The sequence below is a fragment of the Rhinoderma darwinii genome, chromosome 3, assembly GCF_050947455.1.
Source record: "Rhinoderma darwinii isolate aRhiDar2 chromosome 3, aRhiDar2.hap1, whole genome shotgun sequence".
In the NCBI taxonomy this organism is placed as follows: domain Eukaryota; kingdom Metazoa; phylum Chordata; class Amphibia; order Anura; family Rhinodermatidae; genus Rhinoderma; species Rhinoderma darwinii.
Window position 1 is genome coordinate 394,970,743 of NC_134689.1, and position 23,719 is coordinate 394,994,461.

The following is a 23,719-nucleotide window of genomic DNA, read 5'->3' on the forward strand; positions in this document are numbered from 1 at the left end:
AGCCATCTCCTGTCCCTGCTGTGACCAGCTCCTGCGGTAGACTATTCCATAGATTCACAGTTCTCACTGTAAAGAAGCCTTGTCGCCTCTGCAGCTTGAACCTTTTTTTCTCCAGACGGAGGGAGTGCCCCCTTGTTTTTTGAGGGGGTTTTACAAGGAACAGGATTTCACCATATTTTTTGTATGTGCCATTAATATATTTATATAAGTTAATCATGTCCCCCCTTAGTCTTCTTTTTTCAAGGCTAAATAGGTTTAATTCTTTCAATCTTTCCTCATAACTTAAATTCTCCATGCCCCTTATTAGCTTCGTTGCTCTTCTTTGTATTTTTTCCAACTCCAGGGCATCCTTTCTATGAACTGGAGCCACAATCCTGACACTTCTGACTCTTTTTTGTGAGATTCCAGCAACGGATACGAAATCTCGCGAGATCTCGGAGCTAAACGAGATTTGATTTCACTTGCCGGAATCTCACAGAAAAGATTCAGAAGTGTCAGGATTGTGAGTACACATGACGTCCAGGCTGGATTTCATGTGTAGTCATTATCAGGACACTGTAGTAATGTTAGGGTTTGTGTATGAGGCTGCACATAGTGATATATCTATATCGCTAGTGCAGTGTAAATGAATGGAGAGGAGTGCATGATGCCGATTGGTCAGCGTCATGCACTCCTCTGTACAACGCCCACTTGGTCGAAAGTAAAAGTACGCCCACTTGGGCATTAAGAAAGCTCATTAGCATAAACTAAAATCGCTCCCAACGTTGTGAAAAAAGATCGTTTTTTTAAAATAAAAAGCATTACTGTCACCTACATTACAGCGCCGATCTACTTATATAGGAGACAGGGCACTTATAATGTGGTGACAGAGCCTCTTTAAGCCTATTAGGTCCCTCCTTGGGCAGGACCTAATAGGCTTCCGTATCTGGCCACCCAGAAGCCATAGCAACCATTGGCATCCGTGAGCTCACACGAGGGAGCCCCCTCCCTCTGTCAATAATTCAATGCGGCAGACCCCATTGACCACTGCATTGAAGGGGTTAAACAGCGGCAATCGGCGTTAACTGCGACCACCGCCGTTGCAGCGGGATGTCTGCTGTATAACAGCGGACACCCGCTGAAGAAGAAGCGCGCCTGTGCCTGCTTTATCTTCATGACCGTCCGGCAAGCCGGATTGCGGTAAGCTGCTTGCAATGCCGACGTACCAGATCCGTCAATTTGTGGGAAGGGGTTCAAAATCTACTGCAACATTATTTAACCCACACAATGAGAGCTTTTTTTAAAAAAAACACGCTTTTTTTGTGGTAACCTCATCTCCCACAAAAAAAAATAATCAAGAAGTCCTATGTACCCCAAAAGGGATACCCATGAAAGCTAAAGCTCGCCCCCGCGGGAAAAACAACCAAGCCCCGACACGACTCTAATCGACAGAATTTTTTTTAAAAAAAAGGAGTTCGGAGTCTCAGAATATGGCGACACAAAACCATTTTTTTTAACAAAATGTTTTTATTTTGTAAAAGTAGAAATTTGTTTTTATAATATATATATATATATATATATATATATATAAAAATTGATATCGCTGTAATTGTATTGATCTGCAGAATAAAGTTAACATGTCATTTTTACCACCGTGGGAACGCAGTAAAAAAGAAACCCCAAAAACAATGGGGAAATTACAGTTTGTTTCAACTCCATGCCACAAAATTATATTTTTTTTAAGTTTTCCAGTACAATAAACGGTGCCGTAAAAAAAAGTACGAACAGTCTTGTAAAAGACAAGCCCACGCAAGGCTATATCGACGGAAAAATAAAAGTTACGACACTTGGAAGCCGGGGAAGGAAAAACGAAAAAAAACAAAAACGGTCTGGTCATTAAGGGTATGTTCACACACACTAATTACGGACATAATTCGGGCGTTTTTGCCCCGAATTACATCCGAAAAATGCGGTTTGAAAGCGTTGACAAACATCTGCCCATTGAAAGCAATGGGCTGACGTTTGTCTGTTCACACGAGGCGCATATTTACGCGCCGCTGTCAAATGACGGCGCGTAAATAGACGCCCGCGTCAAAGAAGTGACCTGTCACTTCTTGGGGCGTAATTGGAGCCGTTATTCATTGACTCCAATGAAAAGCAGCGCCAATTACGTCCGTAACTGACGCGGCGTTCAAGAGCCTGCACATGCCGTTACGGCTGAAATTACGGAGATGTTTCCTCCTGAAAACATCCCCGTAATTTCAGCCGTTACGGACGCTGTTGTATGAACATATCCTAAGTTACGCCCAAAGAAGCGGCGCGTAAATATACACCTCGTGTGAACAGACAAACGTCAGCCCATTGCTTTCAATGGGCAGATGTTTGTCAGCGCTATCGAGGCACATTTTTCGGACGTAATTCGGGGCAAAAACGCCCGAATTAGTGTGTGCACATACCCTAAGGGTATGTTCACACGACAGCGTCCGTAACGGCTGAAATTACAGGGATGTTTCCGCCTGAAAACATCCCCGTAATTTCAGCCGTACCGGCATGTGCAGGCGCTTGAACGCCGCGTCAATTCCGGCCGTAATTAGCGCTGCTATTCATTGGAGTCAATGAATAACGGCTCCAAATACGGCCAAAGAAGTGACAGGTCACTTCTTTGACGCAGGCGTCTATTTATGCGCCGTCATTTGACAGCGGCGCGTAAATATACACCTCGTGTGAACAAACGTCTGCCCATTGCTTTCAATGGGCAGATGTTTGTCAACGCTATCGAGGCGCATTTTTCGGACGTAATTCGGGGCAAAAACGCCCGAATTACGTCCGTAATTAGTGCGTGTGAACATACCCTAAGGGTATGTGCACACGAGGGAATTACGTCCGTAATTGACGGACGTATTTCGGCCGAAAGTACCGGACCGAACACACTGCAGGGAGCCGGGCTCCTAGCATCATAGTTATGTACGACGCTAGGAGTCCCTGCCTCGCTGCAGGACAACTGTCCCGTACTGTAATCATGTTTTCAGTACGGGACAGTTGTCCTGCAGCGAGGCAGGGACTCCTAGCGTCGTACATAAGTATGATGCTAGGAGCCCGGCTCCCTGCACTGTGTTCGGTCCGGTACTTGCGGCCGAAATACGTCCGTCAATTACGGACGTAATGCCCTCGTGTGCACATACCCTAAGGGTATGTTCACACGGCGGGGGTCCGTAACGGCTGAAATTACGGGGATGTTTCAGCCTGAAAACATCCCCGTAATTTCAGCCGTACCGGCATGTGCAGGCGCTTGAACGCCGCGTCCATTACGGGCGTAATTAGCGCTGCTATTCATTGGAGTCAATGAATAGCGGCTCCAATTACGGCCAAAGAAGTGACAGGTCACTTCTTCTACGCGGGCGTCTATTTACGCGCCGTCATTTGACAGCGGCGCGTAAATATACGCCTCGTGTGAACAGACAAACGTCTGCCCATTGCTTTCAATGGGCAGATGTTTGTCAGCGCTATTGAGGCGCTATTTTCGAGCGTAATTCGGGGCAAAAACGCCCGATTTACGTCCGTAAATAGGCCGTGTGAACATACCCTAAGGGTATGTTCACACGGCGGGGGTCCGTAACGGCTGAAATTACGGGGATGTTTCAGCCTGAAAACATCCCCGTAATTTCAGCCGTACCGGCATGTGCAGGCGCTTGAACGCCGCGTCAAATACGGCCGTAATTAGCGCTGCTATTCATTGGAGTCAATGAATAGCGGCTCCAATTACGGCCAAAGAAGTGACAGGTCACTTCTTCTACGCGGGCGTCTATTTACGCGCCGTCATTTGACAGCGGCGCGTAAATATACGCCTCGTCTGAACAGACAAACGTCTGCCCATTGCTTTCAATGGGCAGATGTTTGTCAGCGCTATTTTCGGGCGTAATTCGGGGCAAAAACGCCCGATTTACGTCCATAAATAGGCCGTGTGAACATACCCTAAGGGTATGTGCACACACACTAATTACGTCCGTAATTGACGGACGTAATTCGGCCGCAAGTAGTGGACCGAACACAGTGCAGGGAGCCGGCTCCTAGCATCATACTTATGTACGATGCTAGGAGTCCCTGCCTCTCCGTGGAACTACTGTCCCGTACTGAAAACATGATTACAGTACGGGACAGTTGTCCTGCAGAGAGGCAGGGACTCCTAGCATCGTATATAACTATGATGCTAGGAGCCCGGCTCCCTGCACTGTGTTCGGTCCGGGACTTGCGGCCGAAATACGTCCGTCAATTACGGACGTAATTAGTGTGTGTGCACATACCCTAAAGGGTAAAAGCTTGGAGCTGCTGTGACTCATAGTTACACCTAAATCCCATTTTCGCAAAAATGATCAAAATCTTGCGACAGTTGTCAGCGTGCAGGGCACGTCCCCCCCATATGAAGACGTACACTGCCGCTGCCATGTTCGCAATTATCTAGGGTCACATCTCGGACTATGCCTGTCATGTGTCATCCTCCGCCTCATTATTGGTCACACGAGTGAGAAGCCCGCCCCGGTATGAGGGGAAGCAGTGTTCAACCCTCCTGTCAGGACTAGGCGGGCTCCAGTGCAGGATACAGACGCTGACGTACCCCGTCTACATTCAGCCTGAATTCCCCCTCATCCCGGATCGGTAAGGACCGACAACGAGCAGCTAGCTGTGAGGAGGAACAACTGCCCTACCATACCACAGAGTGGTCGTTATGAGGCGAAGATTGGGCGGGAAAATTCGAATTCAAACAGCCGCCTCAAATCGTACATAGGGTCAGGGAGAAGTCCGGCGTGCGCTGTGATTGGACGAAAAATATGCTGTTGCTATGACTACCAGTCTCACAACACGAGGGTTGGTCAGTGATTGGATGATGTGAGGAGCGGGAAAGGTTTGCGGTGGTGATTAACAATAAGGGGCTGAGCTACGGCAGGAGTGAGGGGTTGTGGAAAACAGGCGCTCTGGTGAATAATTCTTAATAATGGCGGCTCGCCTATGCGGCCATGTTTTGGGTCTGTGCTTTTTCAACATAGATCCCAGCATAGAAAAATATTACCTTCTCGCTGCTGGGCGCTGTCCTTGTTTCATACACAAAGGGAGCGTGGACTAATATGGCGGCGTTATTAGGGTTTAGTCACGCATCGTTTGAATAAACCCTAATCGAATGATAAATGCAAATACTTGTGATTTCTGTCTAAAGGTTTTAGACTTTACTTTTTCTCCTCACCAAAGTGACAATTTCTGTTATCAATCGCATACAAGTTGTAGTTGACTTTTTGGAGGCTATATAGTGTTGTAGATGACACATTGGGGTCATACTTTACAATCTCGCCTAAAAGGGGCCTCACAAAACAAGTCATGTCAACAACAGTACTAAATTTCATCAGGAAAAAAAAAAGTGATTTTTTTTTCGATCCGAATTGAATCCGTATTGTGTCCGAGTGCGTTGTGTCCGTCATTTTTTACATCCGTGTAGCATCAGTTATCGGTTTTTCACGGCCGTTCGTGTTTCTTTTCTGCCTCTCTGCAATCTATCCGTGAAAAAATAGACCGCGCTCAAATATCGGACATTTGAATTTGTCTATTGACTTTAACCCTTTTACCTCCGCAGTCATTTTTCATTTTTTTTCCTCCACTCATTCCAAAGGTGCAAACCCTTTTTTTTCCCATCGATATAGCCATGAGGGCTTGTTTTTTGCAAGACGAGTTGTAGACTTTATAGAGGCTCTGTCACCACATTATAAGTGCCCTATATTGTACATGATGTGATCGGCGCTGTAATGTAGATTACAGCAGTGTTTTTTATTTAGAAAAACGATCATTTTTGATGGAGTTACGACCTATATTAGATTTATGCTAATGAGTTTCTTAATGCACAACTGGGCGTGTTTTACTATATGGCCAAGTGGGCGTTGTGGAGAGAAGTGTATGACGCTGACCAATCAGTGACCAATCAGCATCATACACTTCTCTCCATTCATTTACACTGCAGATAGCGATATAGATATATCGCTATGTGCAGCCCCATACACACACTAACGTTACTGAAGTGTCCTGACAGTGAATATACATTACCTCCAGCCAGGACGAGATGTGTATTCACAATCCTGACACTTCTGTAGCGTTTGTGGTTGATTTACAGCAGAGCAGGCGTAGTCTCGCGAGATTACGCCTGCTCTGCTGTAAATAAACCACAAACATTAGAGAAGTGTCGGGATTGTGAATAGACATCCCGTCCTGGCTGGAGGTAATGTATATTCACTGTCAGGACACTTCAGTAACGTTAATGTGTGTGTATGGGGCCGCACATAGTGATCTAGTAAAATCACTATGTGCTGTGTAAATGAATGGGGAGAAGTGTATGACGCTGATTGGTCACTGATTGGTCAGCGTCATATACTCCTCTGTACAACGCCCACTTGGTCATATAGTAAAACACGCCCAGTTGTCCATTAAGAAACTCATTAGCATAAATCTAATATAGGTCATAACTCCGTCAAAAATGATCGTTTTTCTAAATAAAAACCACTGCTGTCATCTACATTACAGCGCCGATCACATCATGTACACGATAGACCACTTATAATGTGCTGACAGTCTCTTTAAGGCTATGTTCCCACAGAGTTTTTTGATGCGAAAACTGCGCCAAAAAACTCGTCAAAAACGGCCCGAAAATGCCTCCCATGGATTTCAAGGTGTCGGGATTGTGAATAGACATCACGTCCTGGCTGGAGGTGATGTCTATTCACTCTCAAGACACTTCAGTAACGTTAATGTGGGTGTATGTGACAGTACAGTGTGATCTCGTGAGATCACGCTGTGCAGTGAATACAAATGGACATGAATGTAGAGAAGTGTATGATGCTGATTGGTCGCTGATTGGTCAGCCTCATACAATCCTCTGTACAACGCCCAGTTGGTCAAAAGCTAAAACACGCCCAGTTGTCTATTAAGAAACTAATTAGCATAAATCTAAAATTGCTCATAACTTGCTAAAAAATGATCGTTTTTAAAAAAATAAAAACCACTGTTGTTATCTACATTACAGCGCCGATCACATTATGTCGGAGACAGGGCACTTATAATCTGGTGACAGAGACTCTTTAATGTCAGCATTTATTGAACCATATCAGGTGCTAAAAAATGCAAAAAAAATAAATATTTGAATTCACCATTGTTTATTGGGTTTCGTCATTACGGCGTTCACTGTGCGGTAAAAACGTCATGTTGACTTTATTCTGCAGGTCACCGTGATTACGGGGATACCAAATTTATATCCCTTTTTTTATGATGTGCTACTTTTACAAAAAAACAAACTTCTAATAATAATAATTTGGTGTCGCCATATTCAGAGAACTTTTTTCCATCGACTGAATGGTGTGGGGTCTTGTTTTTTTGTGGGGTGAGCTGAATTTTATTGGTATAATTTTGGGGTACGTGCAACTTTTTAATCACTTTTCGATTTTGTTCTGGGGACGCCAAATAACCAAAAAACCTAAATTCTAGCATGGTGTGGTGGGTTAACTATTTATATCTTTCCATACATTATTCTAAATTTTATTTAACTTGTGTTTTTTACTTTTTGTTTTTCTTCTTAGTCCCCCTAGCAATCGTTTGATCGATGGTGCAATATCTATGTATTGTACTATTTACCGGTTCCTATTAAGCCCCGCCTCTGGCCCGTCAGCCCGCTCCGTAGTCACCCTTTGCATCACGTTGCCAAGGTTAATGTATCCGTGTTCAGTCCGTTCTATGTTTGGACGGCAGGGATGTGAACAACTCTGGTCTGAATTGGTCCTAATGATGCCAAATCTTCCACGTAATAAACTTTCGGTGCTTAAAGGGGTTGCTCGTCCAGGATAGGGGATACATGTGTGATCGCTGGGGGTGCCTCTGTTCGGACCCTCAGCGATCACACCTGTATCCCCGATCCTGTGGATAGATATATGCCTGAAAATAAGCAATGTGAACATACCCTAAGTTTACAACGGAAACCACAACGCAGTGCCGGATTAGTCGTATGACGGATCCATACAGCGCCTGTACAGTGGGTTACGTCGATATTCGATTGTGGTGTTTGACGTTTTGACAGCAAGAATATTGTTACATGCTGCGCTATTCTAGCCATCAAATGTGATGGAATTGCCGACAAAGGCTCAGAACGGAGCCTCTGATGGCAGTGTGAACAGAGCCTAAGGGCATGTTCACACGTGATGGATATGCTGCGGATTTTCCGGATTTGTGGGTCGAAAATCAACAGCACCTTATAGTAGCAGCAAAGTGGATGAGATTTTAACAAATGTCATCCACACACTGCGAAAAATTAGCGACAGGAGATTTACCTGCGGTGCGGCCTGTCAATTTATGTTGCAGATTTTCATTGCGGAAATCCTCAGCAAAATCCACATGTCTAAGATGCGGATTTTGCTGCGGAATTGCTGCGGATTGGTGGAGAAATTCGTAGGGGCATTTTTTTCCTGCTGAATTTTATGTCTCGTTGCAACAAAGAATTGGGCTGGTTAACCCCTTAATGACCAAGCCTGAAAAGGCCTTACTAACCAGCTAAATGTTTTGGTGTTTTTTTTTCTTCGCTTTTGCCTATCTTCCTTTCAGAAGCCATAACTTTGTAACTTTTTCATTGGGGTGGCTATATGAAGCCTTGTATTATGTGGGAGAAATGTATTTTTTTTTCCTGTGCAGTTTGGGGGTAGAAAAAAATTGACTAATTTATATCAGTTATTTTCGCGACTTGAATATAGGAAAAAGCGATTTTCAGCATTTCGTCCATGTTTAACCTGTAAAATTAGTTCTTCAGGTTATTACAGTCATGTAGATACCGAATATGTGTAGGTTTTTTGTTCTTTTGTAATGTATGGGCAATAAAATATATTTGAAGCTAAATAATGACTTTTTTGGGGGCCATTTTTATTGTATATTTTATACATTCGTATATCTCCTAACTAATCTAATAGGCGCTACGATGCTGATAACTACAGTGTCATTTAAAAAAAACAAAAAACTTTATTATTTGCGAAGTTATGATCATTTGTCTAAATATACTAATGTGGCTATACTTGCCAAATGGGAGGTGACTTTCTTTTCTCTCTGAGCGGTGTAATGTTTTCTGTATGACGCTGTCCAATCAGCATCCAGCTTCTCCCCCTTCCCTGCCCAGCAACACAGCGTCATCATATAGTATACAGCTTCCATTCCCGACTGTGTTTTCCACTGGTGATATCTCCGGTTGTGTCACAGCTAGAACTGCGACAACTCCTGGTGTCATATGAAATATTAGAATCTCCTCTTTCATATGCCACCAGAATCACAGCCGGAGATATGGCTATTTGAAGTGTTCCCCCTTCCCTCCAGCCTCAGTCTATCACACTGTGTGAAGCAGCTTCATGCTGATAGGACAGCGTCAGAGGCTGTGATGTAGCTCCACTTCAGGAGAATCACTGGTGGTGACACCCACTTGTCTAGTATAGCCTCATTTGCATATTTAGAAAAAAACCTCATAACTTTTAAAATAATAAATTTTTTTGGACACAATTTTCACTAGTAATATCAGTGTGACAGCGCCTATTAGATTAGCTAGGAGAAAGGGCATTACTAAACTTGTGACAGATCCTCTTTATTGTATTAGTATACTCCTGTCTGCTAATACATTATGCTGTGTCAATATGACACGGGCTGCTGTTAGTGCAACACATAGGGCCAGTTCACACTGAGTTTTTTTTGACACGGAAACCACGTCGAAAAAAACCGCGCCAAAAAATGGCCGAAAATGCCTTCCATTGATTTCAGTGGGAGGCAGTGGCGTTTTTTTCCCGCGAGCGGATAAACTGGCTTGCGGGAAGAAGAAGGGACATGCCCTATCTTCGGGCGTTTACGCTACTGACTTTCCATTGACATCAATGGAAGGCAGAAGAAGTGTATTTTTCTGCGTTTTTTACCCGCGGCGCTCAATGGCTGCGGGTGAAAAATGCAGCGAAAATCGGCGTGCAGGCAGAGCGAAATCTGCCTCAAAATTCCAAACGGAATTTTGAGGCAGATTTTCTGTGTCAACCCAGCCTTAGTGTTCCGTAATAGGGGGCTTACAGAACAGACAGCCCTGGGGCCCTTTCTAGGACCCCAGGGCTGACTGCAGAGGGTTCCCCCAGTCTCCGATCTTGTCATCGGGTTTCCAGTGACCCCATCAAAGAGAGGAGCTCCCTTTGATCACAGACCGCGGCAACCAAAGGGTTAAACAGCTAGGGTTGGAGTTTGCTCTGATCCCAGCCGTATTCACTAGGCTTCTCTTAGTTCAGGATCAGTTAGTAACGGCTCCTATTTAGGGAATGAGCGCTCACTGGAAAAATACGTCGCTGTAGACTAAGGACCTGCACCGCCTGCCGTCCTACTTTCCCCCCCACATCTACCATTGGGGTGGAGTCTGGAGGCCGCTATACACATTAGATATTTGGCCGATACTGCCAATTCGGGTGAGTTTTGGCTACTGTGTGTATGGACACCTTTACAGTAAGTGCACACAGAGCGGATACTCTGCGTAAAAGTACACCGTGTATCCGTCCTGGAAATCGCAAGGAATTCCAACCGAAAGACTGCACCAAATTGTGGTGCAGATTTTCGGGCAGAATATCCGCTGCGGAAATATTGCAGGAAAAAAAACCTATACTTACCACCCGGGTGTTGTCATGACTGTCCTTCTCTTCTGAGCGCAGCCCCGGCCTCCTGGGATGATGCTGTAGTCCATGTGACCGCTGCAGCCTGTGATTGGCTGCAGGAGTCACCTGGGATGAAACGTCATCCCAGGGGGGCGGGCTGTACTCAGAGCAGAGGATCCTGTCGCTATGACAACGGCTGGGGTAAGTATTTTTATTATTTTTCAAGCAGAGAAAGCTTTTTTTTTTTTTTTATTTTAATTGCAGTTATTGTGGAATCACAGCTTTTGGATGGTTTCTCGGGGTGATTATTTTTCCGCTGTATGTGGATGAGATTTATACATATCGCAATCACTCTGCTGCTACCGTAATACGCTGCGGATTTCCCACAATGAAATCCGTAGGGGAAAATCCGCGGCGTTTACGCCGTGTGTCCCTACCCTTATGCTCAGTTTACACCATCTTTTTTTTTTCTTCTCTAAATTGCTTTTTCCTGTTGCTTTCACACAAGAACATAGAGATGCTTTGCCATTAACATTCTTCTAGGTTTCAATGAGCTTTTTCTAATGGCAGGCAGAATAGTGTAGCCAACAAAGTTCTACTGCCCAGAAAACAAACAAGCCTGACCTTCCAAAATTCATTTTACCTTTGAAGTCAATGGAGAAATATATCCCAAATGGAAGCCATCTGTTCGCTTTCCAACTCGATTGGTAAAAAAACAGAAGTGTTACGCTAGCACGTCCCCCTAATAATTTGTCTCCCTTTTTTATTTTTCACTTTAAATATAAACCTGAAAAAAACGGTCCACACTTGGGATGATAAATCTTACGATACGTTGATAAAAGTTGCGTTTTCTGAGCGCGGTATGTTCAGACGCACTGGTTTCTGCTGTAGACGTGAACCCCAATTGAGAAATCAAATAGAAAGTGGCGGAATAGGTAAAAGAAAAACAATTTTACCACAGTGACCCCTTTTGGCTGTTTAGAGTATAACTTTTTTAGCATAGGCCTAATGGTATATATTTTGCTGCCTGTCTGATTTTGAGGTTGTTCCTTTTTTCTTTGCAGGCTACTTCCGTCTTTATATTCACATTCCCAATAAAATGTTTCGAGAACAGATGCAGGAGTATATGGAGGTCAGTCGGGAGATTGTTAAGGTCATGGTGACAGACAGCGCTGCCGCCGCCTTAAAGAAGAGCCTCGACCGGCAAGAAACCATGATCGATTCTCTTACAGAGACGGAGAGCCAGGCCTCGGACCTCATCAGAGGTGCTGTATCCGGTCCATGGCTCCTGACGATCATAGGTACAATCAGTTTATCAGACTTTACGTTGTCTTCTTATTGTATGTGCGCTTTTTAGATTTCCTGTCTGTGGAAGAAGACGTAGCTCAGGGTCTTTTGGAAACAGAAGAAATAAAGCAGAAAACATCCTCCAAACTGCAGAAGATTGAGCAGGAGCTGCAGGCTGTATGTGACCAGAATGCTTCCCTGGAAAGCAGCATTAAATATCCTTTATGGCCTAGCGTGAGGGGCAGCGCGGGCGGGTAATCTGCATGTGGAGGTCCCTGACACGGGGCCTACGTTACTACTTTGGCTTTATACATTTCTATTAGTACCAAAATGTACCCAGTAGAGGCCAAAATAGTATCATTTTTGCTTCCATCGGGCTGGTATACATTGGTATATGTTTTCTCTGCTGTATGGAATAGTGAAGCACACATATACAAAATGTAGTGTGAAAAGGGCCTTAGGTGGACGTTTTGAGAGGGAACGAAAAGAACACCAGGGGGCGCCATAAAAAAATATGTAACATCAATATCTAGACACAGGAGCATTTCATTTTTATTATTCCAATTGTAAAAATGATTCTGTTTTGCGTGATGTGACACGGAACTGTTATATTAAATAATGGGATAACCCCTTTAACCGCTTTTATGTATATAAAAAAAGAACTTCTTTAAAGGGAACCTGTCACCAGCATTTCACCTATTGAACTCTCCTCACCCTTTGTTGGCCGCTTCTGTCAAAAGTTCATTGCCGTTATCCCCTCTCCTAAACTCTGCAAACATTTTGCACCTTTTATGGTAATAATCCATCAGTCTCGATCGTTCCTCTTATGCCCGCCCACTGCTGAAAATTAGCACAATCTGAATGCCGAATTCTTGTCTGAGATAGCGGGCATGCACCCGTCATGTATGGTCTGACACCCTTCCCTGCTTTGTCCAGGCCTCAAATCTGGTTAGTGCGCATGCGCTGCTATGATGTCTAGTTGTGCGCATGCACCAGAAGAGTAAATCGATGCGCAAACGTGGGATTTCGTGTGTGCTGGGGGAGGCGAGGAGCTGTCAATCAAAAGTAAGGAGACGGGGTTAACTCGGAAAGGCTTGAGGAATGAAGATAAGACTTTTGAAACAAAGATATGACTCCTTTATGCTCATTAGCATACGACGCAGGAACACTAAAAAAAAACAGGTACAAAGCCTAATTAGAAGATAATTATAGATTATATAGACATTATTTTTCACCCACTGCCACCAGGTATTGCTGGTTTAATAGGTGAAATGCTGGCGACAGGTTCCCTTTAAGGCCATGTTCAGACGTGGCGGATATTTGATGTGGATTCACATGTAGAGGAAACATTTTACACGGGAATATGAGCATTCTGCAGATTTTCTACTCCGCAGCAAACTCTTTATGTTGCAGAATTATTACCTCGGATTTCACCCTTTGAATGTATAGGATGAAATACGGAGCACAATCCGTAAAAAAAATCTGCATGTAAAAACGTGAATTTTGCCACAGATTTGCGGCAAAATTTGTGGCAGATTTCTTCCGCTTTGTCTGTACATTGCCTATGACTACAATTTTTCACCTTATAGATTTTTAAAAGGGTATTCCAATGAGTAACATTCATGGCGTATTGGTGACACTGGAAACCGCACCAAATGTGAGACTGGAGATCCCGTCGACCACGTTGCTACTCTAAACCCAAGGCAAAAGAGAAGCATGGGACAAGCGATACTCCTGGGAATGTGTGGCACTCTCATTTAAGTCTGTGGAGAGTTACAGAAACGGCTGTTTGAAGTATGCCCCATAGACTTGGGAGACATTACAGAACCCCACTGATCAGATGTTACTCATCAGAATACCCCTTTAAAGATGTCTGATCAAGACCACCCGCTGTACATATGCCCTATTAGCAAAATGGATGTTGTAAAGGGGTTCCCTCGCTCGAGCCCCATCTCTATGGGCTAGAACGGGGAGCTGCCCTACATCAGGGGCTCCCACTGTGGCGGAGCCGAGCCTTTCCATGCATTACATGAACGGCCATTATTTTGGATAGCCAGCATGTAATACGACATATTCTACGTAAAAAGTATGAGCGCCGCATTGGCCTACAATCAAAAAGGGGAAGTCTTCATGAGACAACCTCTTTCATGTCTCTTTACATAGAGGTATAATGTCATCACAGTAGTGGATTCATTTTAATCTATATTCTAGTATAATTTCACTTCCAATTGCGCTCAGAATAATGCTTCACAATGTCCAGTTTTGTGTTTTCTCGTTTTATTTCCTCAATGTTGGTACATTTCTACAAAAGGAGCTTGAGGAGGTGAAACTGCTGGAAGAGGAGATTGCTGAGGTGGAGAGAGAGTCTCAGGAGGACACGACTGTAGTCATTCCCTCAGCACTGTGAGTATTGCTACCTTCTCTCATCAGTGTCAGGGATACCATGCCTGCAGTCACCACTAGAGGGAGCTCACTGCACATGGATTTATACAGCTCCCATAGATCTCAATAATAAACCTATGTACAGTAAGCTCTCCTTGTATCAGAAAAATTTAGCTCTGACCCTTTAACCTTAAAATAAAATAATTTGAAAGATGAACATTCACTTTAAATAATCTGGGTGAGGCAGTGTATGATACAGTGATTCTCTCTTTGATGTTCTTTAACCCCTTCAGGACGCAGCCTATTTTTTCCAAATCTGACAAATTCCAAATGTCATTTTATGTGGTAATAACTTTGGAATGCTTTTACCTATCCAAGCGATTCTAAGACTGTTTTCTTGTGACATATTGTTCTTTATGTTAGTGGAAAAATTTGGTCCGTAAATTCAGTATTTATTTGTGAAAAACACCAAAATTTTTAGAACATTTGCAAAAAATTTGCATTTTTCCAAATTTAAATGCATCTGCTTGTAAAACCGATAGTAATACCAGACAAAATAATTACTAGTTAACATTTCCCATATGTCTACTTTGTTTGCATAATTTTTTGAATGTCCTTTTATTTTTCTAGGACGTTACAAGGCTTAGAATTTAAGCAGCAATTTCTCACATTTTCAAGAAAGGTTTTGTAAATTTTATTTTTTTAGGGACCAGTTCAGTTCTGAAGTGGCTTTGAGGGCCTTATATATTAGAAACATTCCCATAAGGGCAGATTCACACGAACGTTGCGTTTTTGCGCGCGCAAACAACGCAGCGTTTTGCGAGCGCAAAAACCAGTTGACAGCTGCGTGTGTCATGCGTGTCTGATGCGCGGCTGCGTGATTTTCGCGCAGCCGGCATCATAGAGATGAGGCTTGTCAACGCCCGTCACTGTCCAAGGTGCTGAAAGAGCTAAATCTTTCAGCACCCTCGACAGTGAATGCCGAACACAACAGCGAAAAACCTGTAAAAAAAAAAGATAAAGTTCCTACTTACCGAGAACTTCCCGGCCGTTGCCTTGGTGACGCGTCCTTGGTGACGCGCCTCTCTTGACATCGGGCCCCACCTCCCTGGATGACGCAGCAGTCCAAGTGACCGCTGCAGCCTGTGATTGGCTGCAGCCTGTGCTTGGCCTGTGATTGGCTGGAGCTGTCACTTGAACTGAAGTGTCATCCCGGGAGGTCGGACTGCAGGAAGGAGACAGGAGTAATCGGTAAGTTAGAACTTCGGTTTTTTTTACAGGTTAATGTATTTTGGGATCGCAAGTCACTGTCCATGGTGCTGAAACAGTTTAACTCTTTCAGCACCATGGACAGTGACTATCTCCTGACGTCGCGTACCGATAATTTTTTTGCCGGGATCGGCCAAAACGAGTTTGGCCGAACCTGGTGAAGTTCGGTACGCTTGTCCGGCTTCGCTCATCGCAAAGACACTCCGTTTGGATGTTCGGAAACAGAAAAGCACGTGGTGCTTTTCGGTTTTCATTCATCCTTTTCACTGCTGTTGCGCGAATCACGCTCGTCCCACGGAAGTGCTTCCGTGTGGTGCGCGTGATTTTCACGCACCCATTGACTTCAATGGGTGCGTGATGCGCGAAATACGCAGAGTTATTGAACCTGTCGCGCTTTTTGCGCAGCAGACAAACGCTGCGCAAAAAGCACGGACTGTCTGTACTGCCCCATAGACTTGTATTGGTCCATGCGTGCCGCGTGAAAACCACGCGGCCCGCACGGACCGAATACACGCTCGTGTGAATCCCCCCTAAGTCACCTAATTTTAAAAACTGCACCCCTCAAAGTTTTCAAAATAGAATTTAGAAAGTATTTTTTAACCCTTTAGGTGTTTTACAGGAATTAAAGCAAAGTGGAGGGGACATTTTATAAATATCATTTTTTTTTTCCATCTTAATCCATATGTTTTTGTAACACCGAAGAGAAATGCAACTCAATATATAATGCCCAGATTCTGCAGTTTTTAGAAATATCCCACAAGGACTTGAAACATTGGCCTCAGAAGCAAAGGCGCACCTAGGGGATTTTGGGGCCTCCTTTTTATTAGAATATATTTTAGGCACCATGTCTGGTTTGAAGAGGTCTCGTGGTACCAAAACAAAGGAAACATCCCCCCCCCCAAAAAAAACACCATTTGGCAAACTATACCCCTCAAGGAATTTATAGAGGGGTATAATGAGCATTTTGACCCCACAGGTCTTTTGCTTAATTTAGTGGAATTAGGCTGTGAAAATGAAAATCTAAATTTTTTTTCCAATAAAACTTAGAAATTATACATTTTTACAAGGCATAAAAAAAAAACCACCCCTACATTTGAAATGCAATGTCTCCCAATTACAACAATACCCCATATGTGGTAATAAACTGCTGTTTGGACCCACGGCAGGCCTCAGAAAGGAAGGCGCGCCATTTGGCTTTTGGAGCTCAAGTTTTACTGGAATGGTTTTCGGGTGCCATGTTTCATTTGCAAAGCCCCTGAGGGACCGAAACAGTGGAAACCCCCCAAAAGTGACCCCATATGAGAAACTACACCCCTTAAGGAATTTATTGAGGGGTATAGTGAGCATTTTGACCCCACAGTTTTTTTTGCTGAATTTAGTGGAATTAGGCCATGAAAATGAAAATCAATGTTTTTTCTAATAAAATCAGATTTTTCAATTTTCACAATAGATAAAGGAGCACATCAATACTCCATATGTGGTAATAAACTACTGTTTGTACACACAGCAGGGCTTAGAAGGGAAGGAGCGCTATTTGGCTTTTGGATCTCAAATTTAGCTGGAAGGGTTTTCGGGTGTGATGTCGCATTTGCAAAGCCCCGAGGGACAAAAATAGTGGAAACACCCCAAAAGTGACCCCATTTGTGAAACTTCATCCCTTAATTAATCAATCTAGGGGTATATTGAGCATTTAGACCAAACAGGTCTTTTGGAGAATTTATTAGACATGAAAATGAATTTTAACATGTAGAATTTTTTTAATTTTTACAATAGATAAAGGAGAAAAAGCACCCCAACATTTGTAAAGCAATCTCTTCTGAGTACGGCAATACCCCATATGGGGTCATAAACTGCTGTTTGGACACACGGCAGGGCTCAGAAAGGCAGGAGTACTATTTGGCATGCAGATTTTGCTGGATTGCTTTTTAGAAGCCATGTCGCATTTGCAAAACTCCTGAGGAATCAAAGTACAGTGGAAGCCCCCAAGAAGTGACCCCATTTTGGATACTACACCCCTTAAGGCGTTTATCATTTGCTTTGACATATGACAGGGCTCAGAATTGAAGAGCACCGTGCACATTTGAGGTCTATTTTGGTGATTTTCGCAGCATTGGCCCACAATTGCAGGGCTCTGAGGTCAAATAGTAAAACGAACCCCCAAGTAGTGACCCCTATTTTGGAAACTACACACCTTAAGGCATTTTAAGGGGTGTAGTGAGCATTTTGACCCCACAGGTGCTTTTTCATTAGAAATTATGCGCAGCGGATGGTGCAAAGTGAAAATTGCAATTTTCCGCTGATATGCCATTTTAGCGCACAATGTGTTGCGTCCAGTTTGTGCCACTGAAGATATCTCAAACTGTTAAGCGGGATATATATATATATATATAAACTGCTGTTAGGGCACACTGTAGGGTTCAGAAGGGAGGGAGGGATTTGGATTTTGGAGCTCAGATTTTTCTTGGTAGTTCTGTTTGGGGTTTTACTGGTATTTCCGTTTATAATGTGAGGACATATGTAATCGGGGTATAATAAGAGGGTATAATAATGCGGTAAATAAATAATAATCCACAGATGTGTTTCCGGTGTTGCACTGATCATTTGATCGCTGGTACAATACACTGCAATACATGTATGAGTTGCAGAATCCGCGTAATTCGCTGAGCTACGCTGTTTCCGGAACTCCCATAGTAGTGAATGACAGTTACGGAAGCAGCGTAGCATGCGAGCTACGCTGTTTCTGTAACTACTTTTCAGTTCTATGGGAGTTACGGAAACAGCGTAGCTCAATGAGTTATGCTGTTTCCGTAACTCGAACATGTACGCTGTTTTCGGAGCTACCGAGTTCCGGAAACGGCGTAGCTCGCAGTGCTACGCTGTTAATGTAACCCCCATTCACTTCTATGGGAGTTACAGAAACCGCTCAGCAAGCACTCGGATGTTTCCGTAACTCCCGACCACCTAACCAGGAAGTGGCCGGGAGACAGCGGAGTGAGTAAGCTAGAACGGGGCCCGTTTAGAGATGAGTGCGGGTCCCAGAGGTGGGACCCGCATCTATCTTTCATTTATGGGAAAACCCCTATAAATGCCGCGGTCGCCATCGCTGTTCCTGGCCCTTAGAGCAGCGTGTCAGCTGTAAAATACAGCTGACCCCTGCAGTGTATGGAGCTCGAGCCTGCTCTGCTCCAAACATCATCCCCTCCCCGCTCCAGGATGTGCCGGCACATCATGGGTCGGGAAGGGGTTAACACTGCCGACTATAAGACGCAGGGACTTTTTAGCAAGATTTATTCTTGCTAAAAACTGCGTCTTATAGTCTGTAAAACATAAAAAAAAAAAGGATATACTTACTTTTTCAGTGTTTTTTTGTGGAACAAACTGTAGTTTTTATATTGTAGTTCTATATTTCGTAACATTTTTGGTTACATGCAACTTCTTGATCCTTATTTATTCAATTTTTTGGAGTTCCAGTGACTAAAAAATTGCGATTCTGGTATTATTTTTTGTTTCTTTTAGTCCCACTAGGGACTTGAAGGTCCAACTGTTCGATCGTTGGTATAATACCCTGTAATACTTATGTATTGCAGGGTATTATACCTGTCCGTTTCAAACTGACAGGCTGTGTATTAGGTCCTCCTCTAGCAGGACCTAATTGCCTCTCATAGATGGCCAACCCGGAGGCCTTCAACCATCAGCACCCCGCGATTGCGTCGCGGGGTGCCGATGTTGTTGTAACCCTTTAGATGCTGCTGTCTCTATTGACCGCCGCATAAAAGGGGTCAATCGGCGGGGACCATCGCTGTGGTCCGGTCCCGTTGTCTTTCCTCAGTACTAAGGCTGCTAGTAGCAGCCAATACTGAGAGATGCCATGCTGAGGGGAATGCCTGTGCGGAACACGTAAATTAACAGGCTGCAGGCACAAGGACTAGCGCTGCAGCCCGTTAATTTACATAGGGTGGTCAGGAAGGGGTCTTTGTTGCCCATAGCAGCCAATTACAGTTCAGCGTTCATTTTTCCGGAGCAGTTTAAAACTTCAAACCTGAACTCTGATTGGTTGCTTAGGGGCAACAAGGATTGTTTTGATAAATAAGAGCCCAATGTAACAGTTTTTCTCAGATTATTTCTTTAAAGGTTTTTTTTAAAGTAATTGATGGCCTATCCGGATAGGCCATCAATATCTGATCGGTCGGGATCCGACTCAGACACCCCCTCCGATCAGCTGTTTTGAAGGGGTTGCGGCACTCGTACGAGCTCTGCTTCCCCTTCATTCCTCACTTGCTCGTACTGTGTATCTTTGACATACTTGTAGCGGCTGTTCACAGTAATGCAGCCTTCTCCCATTGAAGTGAATGGAGAAGGCTGAAATACTATGAAGCTCCGCTACAAGTATGTCTGCGATTCACAGTACGAGCAGTGACAGTATTGAAGGGGAAGAAGTGCTCGCATGAGCACCGCAGCCTTTTCAAAACAGCTGATCGGCGGGGGTGCTGGGAGACAGACCTCCAGCGATTAGATATTGATGGCCCATCCTGAGGATAAGCCATAACTTTCTTACGGCTGGAAAACCACTTTAAGGGTATGTTCACACGGCCTATTTACGGACGTAAATCGGGCGTTTTTGCGCCGAATTACGCCCGAAAATAGCGCCTCAATAGCGCTGACAAACATCTGCCCATTGAAAGCAATGGGCAGACGTTTGTCTGTTCACACGAGGCGTATATTTACGCGCCGCTGTCAAATGACGGCGCGTAAATAGACGCCCGCGTAGAAGAAGTGACCTGTCACTTCTTTGGCCGTAATTGGAGCCGCTATTCATTGACTCCAATGAATAGCAGCGCTAATTACGGCCGTAATTGACGCGGCGTTCAAGCGCCTGCACATGCCGGTACGGCTGAAATTACGGGGATGTTTTCAGGCTGAAACATCCCCGTAATTTCAGCCGTTACGGACCCCCGCCGTGTGAACATACCCTAAGGGTATGTGCACACAACCTCTTTTCAGGCGTAATGGAGGCGTTTTACGCCTCAAATTACGCCTGAAAAGACTGCTCCAATACGTCGGCAAACATCTTCTGTGACGATGTTCTGTGCAGACGAGCTGTCATTTTACGCGTCGCTGTCAAAAGACGGCGCGTAAAATTACGGCTGCGGCAAAGAAGTGCAGGACACTTCTTGGGACGTAATTGGAGCCGTTTTTCATTGACTCCAATGAAAACCAGCTCCAATTACGTCCGTAAAATACGCAGCGAAAAGGGCCTGCACTTGTAAAAACGTCTGAAATTCAGGAGCTGTTTTCTCCTGAAAATAGCTCCGTAATTTCAGACGTATTTTCCGTTGTCACGTGCACATACCTTTCGGCATAGGCTCTTCAGGCAAAATTTATGCCAGTGTGAGAACAATACATTGCTTGCATTTTGGGGTGAGCATGTTTAACAGGCGGCTTCGATTACAGAATTTGGTACATGTTTCCAGCTACCCTGAGTTTGGGCGAATATATATATATATATATATTATGACTCTTCTGCTTCCGGCATCAGTCTGTGTAACTGAAAGATGTAGTGCAGACCCCCTCTCGAACCTGTAGGTGGCACTACATCTTATTTTTTACTTTGGCTTTTATATTCTTTTTTTTCCTTGTGTTTTAATACATTTTGCATGTTACATTTTCTTTGCAGGTATTTGGCAAAGCTGTTCCATTCTGTAACCAAGATAGACTGGGATTACAATTGTGACTCCACACTTATCAAAGGCAGTATCCTTTCTTCTGACATGGTTCAACTATACTTATTTTATCTTTTTTTTATTTTTTTGCCTCTTTAATATATAGATTCCTAACACAGTTGGGGTGAAGCTGGCCATTGACCTAAAAGGTCACTTATCATTCCAACCATTAAAAGATGTTTTCTTGAAAGCTCACTAAAAGGATAGGATGGCATTGCGACACGACACCGACCCAGTGTCACGCGACTTTGCTACTGGTCTATAAAAAAATTGAATGACGTCTTTTCATTCGGCGGTTCACCGGTATGGCAATGAAATTGTAATCATAGCCACGTGGCACAGAAATGAGACACCAGAGTCTAGATGTGTAGTTTAATTGCCAGACCATTTAGCATTTACCTACAGCAATTTGCAGATCATAGTCATGATTTAGACTATTGAAAATTCTCGCCTACAAGTATTTACACATTAAGACGATCGTAAGCAACGATCCAAATTTGTCAAATCGTAACAAATCTGCAATGTTTTTGCCCTTTAAGGAATAATATAAATTGCATACAACTTTCGATATTCTGTGATTTTGCCATCAATGTCACATGACCTAATTGCCGCTTATCCCTAGTCTAATCCTTGATTATCAGATAACATTGTAGGCTACATTATTGGCGATGGCACCTCATTGGTGTGGGTATATTTCATTCTTCCACACGATTTCCTTAACTGGGGCTAATTTTCAGTCCACTATGGAGGAGAGATCGCTCAGCCCATCAGCATTGACAGCACCCAGCACTCGAAGATCTTCGTCTGTGATTACCTCTGGAGCCTCTTATCCACAGAATGGTGACCGGGCATCAGACCGATACACTAAAAGTAAATCCTATTAATACTCAAAATCTGTCACCTGCAGTAGATCGATACTTTTATATGTCTGATATATACTGCTTCAGCTTTTTACCACCAGTCATGTCAAAGTCGTAATTTTTTTTTCCTTTTGTAAATAAAATGTTATGTATGTTTTTTCATTATTTATCTGTGTCCGTTTCATTGCGGAATAAAAAAAAATCCTCCTATACAAGAGAAGCATGTGATTTTACTAGGGATCTGTAGTGTACACAGTACTTTGATCATTAGGGCTATCCGTAGTGCAGAGCACCACTCCACTACCTGTTGCCACCACTAGGTGGGGGGGGGGGGTGCAATATGTATGCAGCTCTTATTGAGGCCGGTTTGATCTATATACAGCTATACACAGATTGCCCTCTGGAGGTGACCACACTGCGCTCCTTACTTCAAGGTATTCCCAAGAACATACTGATATTTGCTTTCTATGAAATGATCCACCATGTGCGGGTGAGCCAGGGAAATAAGATTGTGAGCCCGAGTGTACAGTGCTGTGGAATATGTTGGTGCTATTTAAACAATAGGCAATCAATGCAACTCGCTCATATTTATTCCTTGCAGTCAGTTTAATATCTAACTAAATCTTTAGACAGATTCTCCACACCTTTTTATGTTCAAATTTTTTTTACTTTTATTTTTTTCTTTCTTGAGCTATACATTGATGTTAATGTTGTTCGAATTAATACATTATTAATTTATACATTTTCAATATATACATATATATACAAATGTACAACATTTAACCCCATTAATCCCATTGTGGGATCTGTGACAGGTTGAAATTATATAGACACATAGCAATCGTAGAGTCAATCCATAAGATGTTGTTCATCAACCACTATGTTGTTATGCATGTACCTGCCTGTTTGCTGTTGAGACAATGATAGATTTCAGGAGAATAAAGCTACTTCGGCCTCAGACAAGATGATTAAACGTGCCGAAATGGCATCCTGGGGAAGGAGAGCATTGGCTATAAGGCTGGGTTCACACGACCTATTTTCAGGCGTAAACGAGGCGTATAATGCCTCGATTTACGCCTGAAAATACGGCTCCAATACGTCGGCAAACATCTGCCCATTCATTTGAATGGGTTTGCCGACATACTGTGCCGACGACCTGTAATTTACGCGTCGTCGTTTGACAGCTGTCAAACGATGACGCGTAAATTGACTGCCTCGGCAAAGAAGTGCAGGACACTTTGCAACGTAATTTGAGCCGTTCTTTATTGAACTCAATGAAGAGCAGCTGAAGATTACAGGCGTCAAAGACGCCTCGCATAATGCGAGGAGGAGCTTTTACGTCTGAAACGACGCAGCTGTTTTCTCCTGAAAACAGTCTGTCTTTTCAGACGTAAAAGCCAGTTCACGTGTGCACATACCCTAAGGGTATCTGCACACACACTAATTACGTCCGTAATTGACGGACGTATTTCGGCCGCAAGTCCCGGACCGAACACAGTGCAGCGAGGCAGGGACTCCTAGCATCGTACATAAGTATGATGCTAGGAGC

General features: G+C 43.7%; 1 protein-coding gene across 4 annotated transcripts; it reads left to right on the top strand.

The window, feature by feature from the left end:
• The first annotated feature begins 4,448 nt into the window (after positions 1 to 4,448).
• Positions 4,449 to 22,335, top strand: SPC24 (SPC24 component of NDC80 kinetochore complex). 4 transcript variants are annotated; one of them, XM_075855451.1, is made up of 6 exons: positions 4,449 to 4,632; positions 11,717 to 11,917; positions 12,010 to 12,154; positions 14,238 to 14,342; positions 21,265 to 21,341; positions 22,048 to 22,335. In XM_075855451.1, exons 2-6 carry the CDS (start codon positions 11,752 to 11,754, stop codon positions 22,152 to 22,154), a joined length of 600 nt encoding a protein of 199 aa, XP_075711566.1. In that variant the 5' UTR covers positions 4,449 to 4,632; positions 11,717 to 11,751; the 3' UTR covers positions 22,155 to 22,335. The 4 variants fall into 4 exon arrangements, with proteins under 4 accessions (XP_075711566.1, XP_075711567.1, XP_075711564.1 ...); XM_075855452.1 differs by lacking the exon at positions 4,449 to 4,632 and adding an exon at positions 4,827 to 4,879; XM_075855449.1 differs by lacking the exon at positions 4,449 to 4,632 and adding an exon at positions 4,864 to 4,952.
• Positions 22,336 to 23,719: the final 1,384 nt, after the last annotated feature.